The sequence below is a fragment of the Chroicocephalus ridibundus genome, chromosome 4 (genome assembly GCF_963924245.1).
Source record: "Chroicocephalus ridibundus chromosome 4, bChrRid1.1, whole genome shotgun sequence".
NCBI classification, from domain to species: Eukaryota; Metazoa; Chordata; class Aves; order Charadriiformes; family Laridae; genus Chroicocephalus; species Chroicocephalus ridibundus.
Genome location: NC_086287.1, coordinates 42,206,967 through 42,219,153, shown reverse-complemented (window position 1 = coordinate 42,219,153; position 12,187 = coordinate 42,206,967). Strand labels below are relative to the sequence as shown.

Below are 12,187 nucleotides of genomic sequence, written 5' to 3'. Positions count from 1 at the left end.
ATGATTAATCAGTGCTTTAAAATTGGAAAGTCTTCTGATTTTTTGCATGCTTTAAAAATAAATACGAAAAACTTACTAGATCGTGTGGATAAAAGCGAACTGAGGTAGAACTCGATACGTGAGAGTCCGTGTCACTATAAGAACAGGGGAAAGACTTCAGATTATAAAACTACATTTTATTTCAACAGGCCGCTCATTTTCTAGTGTCCCAAATTAAGTTTTGAATCCTTGCAAATTTTAACTAAAAATCTTTCTTTAAGTTTTTCCTTGAATTACATATTTTAAATACAAGTATCCACTTACTCTTGTGTACTGTGGTAAACTCTGTAGCTATAGTACATCAGGAGACTCTTATCCTTGGTATAACTTTCTCAACACCTAGTCCCTAAATTGTCTAACAAGGATTATCACAATATAGCAATTATTCCACTTGAAAAAAAACATAGATGTTCCATAATCCGTTAGCTACTGATGTGTAAACATGCATCAAATCACGAAGGGACTGCAGAGTCTGCTATGTGTTTGCATACAGAGTTTTTGTTAATTCTATACTGTTTTTACCAACATCCCAAAACTGCCAAAAATAGTACATACTTAACACGAGTACACTGAGTTACTTAATCTTACATTGCCTATGAAAAACTTAACTTTAAATAAACCTCTGGTAAGAAGAGCAAAATAACTGCAGTTTCCATTCATTAGAGGTGAGGAGAAATTTCTCTTACTGTATGAGAGTCCATATCCAACCATTGCTTTTTTCCCCCATTTTGGAAAGCTTTTGGATGTTTGTTTTCCATGTAAATCACATGGCTCTAAGACTCGTATCAAATTTATGCAGCTTTCCTTCAGATCCTTGCCTTAAGATAAAAACATTCTTTGTTATCAATTTTACTTCACTGAAACTCAAGTGTTCTCTAAAGCAGAGATCCGATTATTTAGATGTAGCCAGTTGGCCAGGTTGTTCCTTCCATTAGCACATATAACTTCCTAGCAGCAGCCACCAGCAAAGCCATTGCATCTGGAACATGCAAGCAGTAGAGGCAGGCATTGGCAGCTTTGTGCAAGGAATACAGAACTTTTTGTCAAAGTTCAACTCTACAAGATGCACTTGCACACTTTCACAACAAAAATTTGAAGATGGGAGCTTTTATATTCATTAATCCATAATTCCAATAGGTATTCCACCTATACATGGTGGGAATTTGTAGCATTCAGCATGATGCAATAGCTTCAGAGCAGTTTTATGTAGTGAAGTGGATTGGGGAAGATGGGGCCCATGGGAGGTTTTGGGCTTTTTTTTTTTTTCCTCTCTTCTGCCTCCTGTCCTGTCAGAGAAAGAAAGGGCATCTTTCCAACAGCAGATGAACTTTCCAGTATGTAGCTGGCTATTTCAACTGTAAGTCAAATTTTAGCCTCAGGCACGTTAACATTTCCATGTATTGTTTCATGGCATCTATGAACTTGAAAACAAATTTATCAGTTTACATTTGCTTCACAATTGGAAGTTCATTTGTAAATAAGTTAATAGCCATTATGGTAAACAGCCACCTACTTTCTCAAAACCTGTGTTAAATCCTTTAAGAAAGGCATTCTATAAGCCAATCAAAAATGCATTTGTCAAGTTCTCCGTTTGGACATTTACTGCTTAAGCTAATAGTAGTCTTCATTATCTGAGATTTATTTAAGTGGAGATTATTTATTCAGCTAGTGTCATCTTCTAGTAAAAATAATTTAGGTTTCAAAAGTAAAGTATATGGATAATATTTTATATTGATTTTTTTGTAGTCTGCACCAAATAACCTTTTAAAATTAAAACCAAAGATTTTGTTGCAGTAAGACAAGAATCATCACTCTTGACTGGCCTTCACACACACCAGATGTTGGATGCTCTTCTTGCAGCTGGCTCAAAGTTCACAAGCGACATGTCGCAGCCCCCTGTCTCGTAGAGCGTAGAACTGAACTTACCTATTAAAGAAAAGGTCAAAAGCAGGTCAAAATTTCATAATGTTTCATCCCACTGGCACTAGTTTCTATTTATTAACTTATTACTGAGATCAATTCAGGAATCTGTCGTGGTTTAGGCTGGGCTGGCCACGAAACAAACGACAGATGCTCTCATCTAAATTTATATCAGTGTCAGAATACAAAATGTGATTACACATTAACGTGTCATCAGTGCAGACAAGACATTAGCTACTCAGTCCTCTTGCATACCATTTTACATGACATATATACAGTAAACTGCAATACCGAATTAAATTTTAAGAGTTTGTATTTAGAAGATGTCACCATTAAAACAACAGAAGCACAATGTAAGCCTTCCCCCACCCCACCTTAGAGAATAACCAGGTGAAAAGCTTGCCATGACCAGCTTCTTCAGTTCTTCCCCACCCCCAGCAGAACAATCAGTAAATCATTTGCTATCAGCATTTAAGAACCATGGTATTTAGCTAAGGCAGTGATTCCTCAAGCGTCCTAAATAAAATTATTTTTAGAGGCACATGTCTAATTGAAAAGAAACACAAAGAGTGAAAGAAGTGGCCAGATGCTCCATAAATTATACCTCTAGAAAAACTAAAACATGAATGGCAGGCAGAGATTTATTCTACAAGCCAGAAGCAAACACTTCAGTATAAGAACAGAAGACTGCAAAATAACTTCTCAGATAAACCATTTGGAGTTACTGGAACTCCATTAACCTTAATTTCCTAAAGATATTATTGAAGACTTTTTGAATGAACAGTATCAAGCTATTCCTAAATATATAATTAACAAAAAAAGTAGTCAGAGATTATAACTCAAATGATAAATTACGTCACTCACAATATGATGTTTTTACAGTGTCCTTCTCCCACAATACACTGATCAGAGAGATAAGCATTGTAATTTCCCCTGAAGGCCAGGTTCAATGTATTTCAGCTCTGAATGCAGGAAGCTGATTTTGAAATCGTGACCTCATGTGAGGTTTTCTGCCAACTTCTCCATCTCCTCTAGCTCAAAACCTTTCTTAAGCCATGATGCAAAGCATGCAGTATTTTAAGATCTGCTTTTACAAAACAAAACAAAAAAAAAGAAATCCCACTTTGGAGCATCTGAATACATCTCTCAGCTGCGTGTCTTGCAGCTTGCTCTTCTGTTGATCCAGGATAACAAGCAGCCCCAGGAGAAATATCTAATGAGATCAGGGCTTCCAATCTTTCCCCCATAACATAACCCGCTTCTGATACAGTGTTTTTTTGACACATATCTTTTCTTAAAAAAACCCCCACGCTATTATTTTAAAAGTCCAATTTCTCATCAGACCCACAGACAATCAAGTTTGATTTAGAAGTGTTTGAAAGCAAGAAGGTTAAAAACATCGAACTGGATGATTAAAACCAGTGAAACTAAGGAAAAAATACTGGTATATTGAAAATATCTTCATAAGGCTTTTACCCTCAGAGTGGGCACTTCAGACCAAAAAGACACACTGCAGCCATGCTAAGACTAACCATTCTGACAAGACAGTCAGCTACATAGTTCATAAGTCACATACAGCGTGCGTCAGAGCTCAGTAACGCAACAGCCCTCTCAATATTTAATTACCTCTGCTATAGGTATTTATAAGGAAATACAAGTAGAGAGTTCACTTGTTAGGGTTTTTTCCTCAATAGTTAAGATTTTAATGAAGCGTTTTAGTTAAATACCCTCTGGTTTTTAATGCACAGTGTAGTACACAGTTGTAACTAAAGTTTAAACTAGCGCAAGACATCAGGAGTCTTCCTCCCCACAACTAATAAGTAACCCCAGTTACACAGGACTATTTCTCAACTCTATCAGTAAAAAAAAAGATTTTCAACAGCAAACATGAAGGTATTACATTTGAGGTCCTAGTCAGGACAAAATGATACATAACTTACTACAGAAAAAAATCTTCCATGTAACCAGTGCTTAAAAGAGACAGCGAGTCTGGGTTAAATTCTTCCTGGCTTTGCACTATTTAATTGAGAGACTGGAAGTTAAGCTTTCTGATTTTTATGTTAACGAAATTCTAGTCCCAGAGATTAGAGTATACCACTTGCAAGATATAACTTCCCATTCTCTTGGGATGAGATAATACATCGGATATATTTGTTTCAAAAGAAGTTTACCAAACTGTTACACTCACATCAAATGTGTGAAAAGGGCCTCAAACTATGAAAACAATTTAGCATAACACACCTCACATTAGAAAATATCTACAGTTCCCTCACATACAACTCATCTTTGGATATGTCAAAATTTACTGCATTTGTGCTGCTGCTATAACTACTGCATGACTGTAGGATAAAACAAACCAACAGAGAGGTAGCAAACGGACAAAACACTTAATTCCAATTGTTTACACACAAACTACAAAACAGACTCAGGTTTTGCCATACTTGCAACTTACCCCCCCCCCTTATATAGACTTCCTATTGAAAGTTAACTCTCTGTCAACAAAAGCATGGGTTCTCAATAAAACAAAATTGCCTGCCAAGCACGCCCCCCCCCCCTTCTTTTTTTTTCCCCTAAATCAAAAGGCTCTCCAGAAAAGCCTCTTCTCATCTGAAGTAGAAAAGATGACAGGACTATCCAGTGCTGTTGAGGATGCAAACCCTAAGATGTGACTGGAGATTCTACAGCTAAGCTCTGAAGTCCCATCAATTAAATACTTCTTAAACTGTGCAAGATAACAGCAGCTTCCTCACAGCATTCTCAAACTCTAATGATGGATCCCAGTGCACACAAGATTCAATACGTATGGATACAGCCAGCATTTTTAGTTACCCTAGTAATTTTCTCTCCCTCCCATTCCTAGCTCTCCCACAGCATTCTCTGATATATTTTTAACAGCATCACCCTAAAAAAGTGTAAAGTTTTTTCTTTCCTCCAGGACTGTAGTTTTTATCAAGTTGTGAACAAGTGGCAGACTCAAAAGTTTATTTTTTCAAATCAAGAAATACAGTCAACAGCATGTTTGTCCACTAAACAGAAACGCTTGTAACTTCCCCCCTCCCCCAGGGGGAGCTATGAGTTCTTAGCAAACTAAAGTTACCCAAACGATATTCTATTTGGACCAGGTTATAAAAGCAGCAAAACCAAGTCATTGATACTCAGGCACACAAATCCAAAATACATCTTTGTTCTGACATGAAGAGAGGAAACAATGAACACACTTCCTTTGAAACAAGCTTCCTTGTTTCAACACACAAAAGTATCTCGTCACCAAGTCCAGAGACAACCACATAACAGTTGACACTGCACGAACTGGTGTTCCCACAGTTAAAGGAATCAATGAAAGCAACAGGCTGATGAGCTTATACAGATGAAACCTGGAAGGCTTAAATGGCTGTGGATCCAACTAAAATGGTTCTCTGACAGTTTCCTCAACCAAGTTACTTTCAGCACATTTCAGTTTTCCATCTAATAAATGGAAAACCTTTGTTTTAAACCTCTCAAACTAGTTCTGAAAATTGCTAACACTTTTTGACATGTTGAAGCCTATGTCATCATTAGATCATTAAGATATATTCATCTACCGCTTATGACAATATTTTTTTAAAATCCTAGTCAAAACCAACAATGCCATCAGAATTTGAATAATGTGTAGCATGCAAGGAGCTTCACTTCCAAAGGTCAAAATTTTACCTTCAGCTTCAGTATAAAAACTTCCAAGTTTTCAGTTAGAACACTTCAAAGTGTTTCATTTTTTATTTCTACATGAAGTTTATCAAAAGAGTAACTTGCCTGTTATGCAGAATGGCCCAGACTACAACAGGGATATTTTCAATATGAACAATGGGAAATGAGTATTTATTTTCTACTTGTACCTTTGAAAATACTCCCCCATTCATCCCAAATGAATTAAGTCTACTTTGTTATAAAAAGGTATTGAGGAACTATTCTAAATTGTTTTTAATCAAAGAAGTGACCCGTGTATTTATTTATATTTAGAAAAAAGTTTCATCTTCAAGACCATCCAACTGCCTTCATAAATTAAAATACTCCAATAAATCTGAAATACTATCACTTGCATATAAGTGATACAACCAGAAGTCCAACACACCAGTGTAAGTGTATTGTAAAGCTCCAGATGGCCAGTTCTCTTTAATCACAAAAGCAATATTCCTCCAAAAAAAGCCAAAACCCCACACATTATCCAGCTGAGGACAAGAGGCTGTTATTTCGCCACAGTTTCAGAAACTGGACAGCTGTTTTAGTAACTCAGCACTTGGATTCCTAACTACTTCACAAATTATAACACCTACAGCCTTCGCTGCAAGGACTGAAAAATCCCACCCATACCCTACATGTCTCAAGAATCAGACATTGGTGAGAATAAAAGGCATCAGTATTGCCACACAGTGCTCTGAAGACTGTCATTCACCTAAGACATGGAATGTGTTTTGTTGCTTTGTGGATTCATATTATATTAATCCTGCCTATAAATCGTGGCATTCGATCTGCCACCTTTCCTTTCTGTCCTACATCCCTCCTATGAGTTACTTCATGTTTATTGCTCCACATTCAGTTCTTTTTCCATCCTTTAAAGTCCCTTCCTCCTTACAAAGCACCAATATAATTGATAAAAATCTTTCTACTTTGAGCCTGGAAGACTAAAAGATAACGCCTCAAAGCATGTCTTGCCTTACTCTCAGGACAATGCCCAGGTAAAGATGACTGTATAGTCACCAGAGTGGATGTAAGCTAGGTATAATACAATAAGGCTCATCCTTTGTAAAATTAGACACCAGAATCAAGTTAACAGACACAAATCTTTAAAGCAAACAAAAAAAAAAGTTCTGTGTCTTGTTAAGAGCTGCAGTTTGACATCAACACATAAATGGAAAGCACGTAAAAGCAGGTATTGCATTGGTGCACACAAAAAAGTCCTAAACGTGGGGGCTTTTAACACATGCCCTGTTTATCTTCCAGAAGAGCTGGAATATGCCAATAGAATTTCAGTAAGAAAATAAATTCTTGTATGCATTGTACAAAGATATATAACCCCATCTACTACATTTGTCACTTACATTTCCAGTTGCTGTATATCAGGTTTTGTTCCCTTAACTTTTCCCCAGCCTCTATTTTCAATATTTTTTTCTGCCCTGGGCAGTCACAGCAATTTCCACAGTGACAGAGAACTGGTCATATCACCTGCAGTGCTTTGATCAGCATCAGAATAAAAGTTAAAGAAAAAAAACAAACTACTACCCTCCCTCACCCCCAAACCATATACAGTCTAAAGTAAAGCAACAGGGTCATTGTTGACTGTAAGGTATCTTGGGACAACAGAAGAAAACCAACAGCCTTCGACTTAAGAGAAACAGAGCAGTAGTGTTACTTCATCCCTGACTGAGGATTAAAAGAGAAAACAAAAAACCAAAAAACAACAAAAACCACACACACAAAAAAAACAACCCCCCCAAAAACCCCTCACATACTAGTTAAAGATAGATAATCTCCATTCTTGTCAGACCTGATAAAGGAATCATGCACGTGAAAGCTCACACCATTTTGCCAACTATTTTACTCTAAGAAAACATAGTACCTGTCACACAAAGCTTGCTACACAACCTAGAAAATTTGATTTTCCTAAAATAATAAAGACAGATCTTGCCTATAATGGCTGCTTTCACACATGGAAAGTTTCTGAACAGATAGATGCTCAGAGCTTCACGTCAGGAACAAATCCCTATCATACATCAGATTTTTAAGTGAGCAGATCTTGGAAGTTTTGTGCCTCCCAAAGGCAACGTGCCACCCCATATAACTGAAAGCACAGTACACACAAACTTTCAGAAGAATTTAGCCACATGGGTTTCTGAAGACTCCAATACACACCAAGTGCAATGAATATGCCATTTTAGAGAGCCTGACTGCAATGCTGAATTTCCTAAATGACTGATCGACTTCGATTCCTACTGCAACATAGCAAATTAAGTTCTTAACTCAGACTTAACTAGATTGTGTATTAAATATTGAATTCTATAAAACTTGACTGTAAACCTCGATGAACGAAATTCTTCAAATACAATAATGGTAGCTTTAAGAATAAATCTCACCATTAGCTTTGCATCGATACAACCAGTATCCCTGAATTTCAGAGTTATATTCCGGTATTTTCTCAAACAAGATATAAGAGAGTCCAAGTTAAATAAAGAAATCTGTAGTTTCATGTGATAAGTCAGAGACACATACAAGCATTGAGATATAAGTCTCGATTTTTCTATCTAGAAACTAGTAGAGCCACAGACTCTAAAATGAAAATTATCAGATAAGTAGATTGTGTGTATTTAGCACAACTGTAGTTAAGTTTTATAAAACACCTCAGAGCACATCAGGGTTGTTTTCAGTTTTGCTTATATTTGTTTTTCCCTTATACTGCAGCTAGATGGTGCAGAAGAACAGCAACTTGTTAGCTAAACTCGTATTTAAAGGAGTATCATGGCCTGGTAACACTTGAAGTCTTCCCCACCAGTGGAATCTGATCACAATTCACTTATCTTTCAATACTGGGTTACAGCTAGGTCTGAAACAAGTGTTTTGTCAGTGTTCTGAGCTAACCTGTACTTTTAAGCTGTTACAGCTGACAGCTGCTCAAAATACTGTCACTAGTAATTGTCAGTTCCAAAGATGCCCATTTTAATAATTCGAGGAAGAATTACATATTAATGCTGAAGTCATAAGTAATGCAGGCCATGTACAGATAGCTGCAAAGATCCATGCCAGGAATTTTTCCACATCTGCCCCTGCATTATGGTGTCACAGGAGATCAGTCACTTATTATGACCATCATAACTTCCTTCTCCCTAGCAATTTTATTAGCTGCATAGAAGTTAATAGTTAAGAATACTAGATAAAATGGACCATGAAGAACTAAGGGTCACTATAAGGCTCCATGAAATGATGGCATTTGATAGAACAAAGAGTCCAGATCTTCTTCCAATCTCAACCTCCTAAATTAAGGTGTACATGAAAAATAAAGCACTCTCGTTTACATGAGGATTAATTTTTTTAAACAGTAGCTATGCAAGACTCATCTAAAAAAAGTAAGATCAAGAATTCCTAGGGACCAAAACAAGTATTTTTTTCAGAAACCAGAAGATCCCCGAAGCTGTTCTCAATCCCTGCTGGACTACCTGTAACAATGCAAGAAAACTTACACATTACATGTGTTACATTGTTTAAGTCACGAAAGCTCTCACACCATCGCTACTTGTATCTTTGCATCCTTCCAGCATTTCCCATCCTGCTTGTTAGAGAAAGTGCCCGGAAAGGCAGCTGTGAAAGGCAAGGAATTTATGAGCAACACGGCCTTCTGTGAAACGCACCTACAAGGTTCAGAAACAAAGCTAAGGTTAGCTGATTTCCCCCGCATTATTACCGACACATCTGCCGTATTAAAATGTCCATGTCACCAAGGTTACATAAGGCCTGCATACCAAGTTCATCGTGCAAACTGCTACCGCCTACAGCAGATGCAGTGGCATGTGATGCTTCTAAGTGGACACTCCCATTTCTCACCAGCAAGGAGGCGCTAGCGCCCAGCACAGCGGCCTGGGAAGGGGGGCGGGACTGCACTCTGACCTGGGAGGAGGGCTGCTGGCCTTGCTGACCATCTTGAAGGCTACGAGAAAACACGGATTGGGGAACACGTTACCAGGAAGAAGAGGAAAAATAGCCAGAAGTGAAGCAAAACAAGACTTTTTAGTTTAAAGCGGAAAAAGTATAGCATTAAGAAGCCACTTATTAGGGTTAAGATAACCCATGAGTTCCATATAAGAGAATACTTGGACACTAGTTATGTCAGTAGTCTAGAGACACAGTTCCTGTCCTAACTTCTTGCAAGTAGTAGTGCTTTCGAACATCTCCCCAAGTGACCCTCAAGTATATTCTTATAAATCTTAACTTGTGGCTGCAAAAGCAAATTACTGGTATCACCTACGTACAGGAGTGACTATTCCAGTCTTCTCGTGACAGTTAGGGTCCTTTTTGCTCATTGAGGTATGACTTGATCAACTTTGTAGTTGGCTGTTTGGGGTTTTTTTTGGTCACAGTAACATCACCTTTCTTGCTATTAATCTGTACTCTAATTACAAAATGTCTTTAAGCTTTGTTAATAGCCACATGCTACCACAGACCTTGTAGATAAAGTTCTGAAACCTTTGGATGCAGAAATTTTTGAATATATTAAGAATGCTTAGAACAAGTTATTAATTGCCAAAAGTTTAAGTCTATTTTAAAGTTACTTTGACAGCACAGCAAAAGCTTTATTACTCAGTACTATTACCACAAAAAAATTTTCTATACCCAGACACATACCTACACCAAAAAACAGGTTTTAAAAGTCAACTTGGGCTTCACAGAAATTTGTAAGTTTACAGCCATAGAAGTACACAATGCTTAAAAATGCTAGCTGTCCTCTTCACAACCTTCTCCCTGCAAAACTATTTTATAAAACTATTTAACATAGGTAAAACTTTTTTTTAGTAACTTGTTTAATATGAAACATAGCAAAGTGACAGAATAAGTGACATTTACACTTGTATATTACATCTACTTTGCAAGATTAGTGGTTTTATTATCCTTCATTTTGTGCATTTAAAGAAGTTACATGTCACAGTCATTAGCCGTGGGACATGATCAAATTAACAAATTACTTTTTTTAGACAGATAAAGGAACTTTTATTTTAAAGACTATGGAAAATATCTTAAAGTCTTGAAAAACATTCTCTATCAAGTGTTGCTTTTAACATTTCACTGTTTACAGTGTGATGCTACAGTTAGCAAGTGCGGCAACTGAACAAGCAAGATCTTACTAAGAATTGAGGGGTTATATCTGATGTACTTGCTTTTAACATATTTTCTAGAACACCTACTTTTCAGTTCTTTTGTTAAGAGCACCACTGGAAAATAAAATATGGATATAAGAACAGGTGTTACGAAAAGCTCATGCAAAATAAAGCACACATGCACACAGCTCACAAGATAAAAATTGCAACTCATCATTATCGTATTCTAACATATTTGAATCTGAACTTTTTTCAGTGTTTTGTTGCTGTAGACGTGGCTCTCAGTGAGCTACATAGCAACAAAAGCCCTAAGGAAGCTCACAGACATGCCACATGCCCTCATTGTCTCCCTGAAGTATAATCAGCAACACCAAAACAATGCTGAACAATACTGCTGAACAATACCCTTACATAGTAGCTATGTATCAAAAGGTATATACAAAGTTGCCCTTTCAATAGTTATTCACATCAGTCACAAAAAAACCCAAAACCTAAACATTAACAGATTGCACAGGTATGCAAGAGATAAACTTACTCTCTGCCTAATAAATATCAGAATAAGATTCTGCTTCAGGCACTTGTGTTCTCGTATCAAACGCACATGCATACACCACGAACTACACAGGATGCCAATATGTTTGACGTGCCCAAAACACTGTTGACATTTAGGCAGGACAAAAGCAGGGGTAGTTGGCTCTTTCGTTGTGGGGTTTGATTTCTTTTTGTTTTATTTTGAAGTTACCAGGCAAACTACTCTTGTGTCTAATTTAGCATCAAAACAGCAGAATTTACTAGACCAGGTTTTACTTAAGTGCCTATCACTGCCAAGCACATACATACATAATGCCATTGTCTCTTTTATTAAATATTCCACAGAGGAAGTGAAACATAATTGCAATAATGGATAGGAAATTTAAAAAAATAAAATCAGATGGAACTCAACAAGTTCTAAGGGAACATCCCCACAACATCCAATTTTATGCAAGAGTTAGAAGATTAGGAGATTAAAGTTTTGCTGGCAACAATAAGAAAGAATTAATATTAGGGTAATTAAAGATTAGTAAACCTAATACTGCTAGATGTTTAACACCTGAAGTCATATGGATTAGCAATATCAGGAACTAGACTGAGACAGGTCACCACTAGCATATACAATTAATGCCAGTACAGTTTCAGCGATCTTTTGAAAGGATCTTGGTGGTAGCTGGCTAAAAGTATCTGTCATTTCTTCACATTTCTTTGTTATACACAATTTTTTTTTTAATCTTTCTTGGGAGTTTCTTCTTCCAACAACACATAGAATTTTCACTAAAATTAAGCTGCTCATATAAAAGAATGTTTTTTCAGACCATTCATCTAGAAATCAGAACAGTAATAAATATAATTTTGCA

The 12,187-nt window shown here is 36.8% G+C and overlaps 1 protein-coding gene across 10 annotated transcripts in view; it reads right to left on the bottom strand.

Annotated features, from left to right (window-relative positions):
- Window positions 1-12,187, bottom strand: part of PCNX1 (pecanex 1) — a 92,330-nt gene that overhangs the window by 44,054 nt on the left and 36,089 nt on the right. For 6 of the 10 annotated variants that reach the window (XM_063331411.1, XM_063331413.1, XM_063331412.1 and 3 more), the window contains 3 exons: window positions 9,447-9,631; window positions 1,875-1,965; window positions 77-134 (listed from right to left, as the gene is read on the bottom strand). In XM_063331411.1, coding sequence (XP_063187481.1) covers window positions 77-134; window positions 1,875-1,965; window positions 9,447-9,631 — 334 coding nt within the window. The remainder of the gene's footprint in view (window positions 1-76; window positions 135-1,874; window positions 1,966-9,446; window positions 9,632-12,187) is intronic. The other 4 variants (XM_063331417.1, XM_063331419.1, XM_063331414.1 and 1 more) reach the window with 2 other exon arrangements.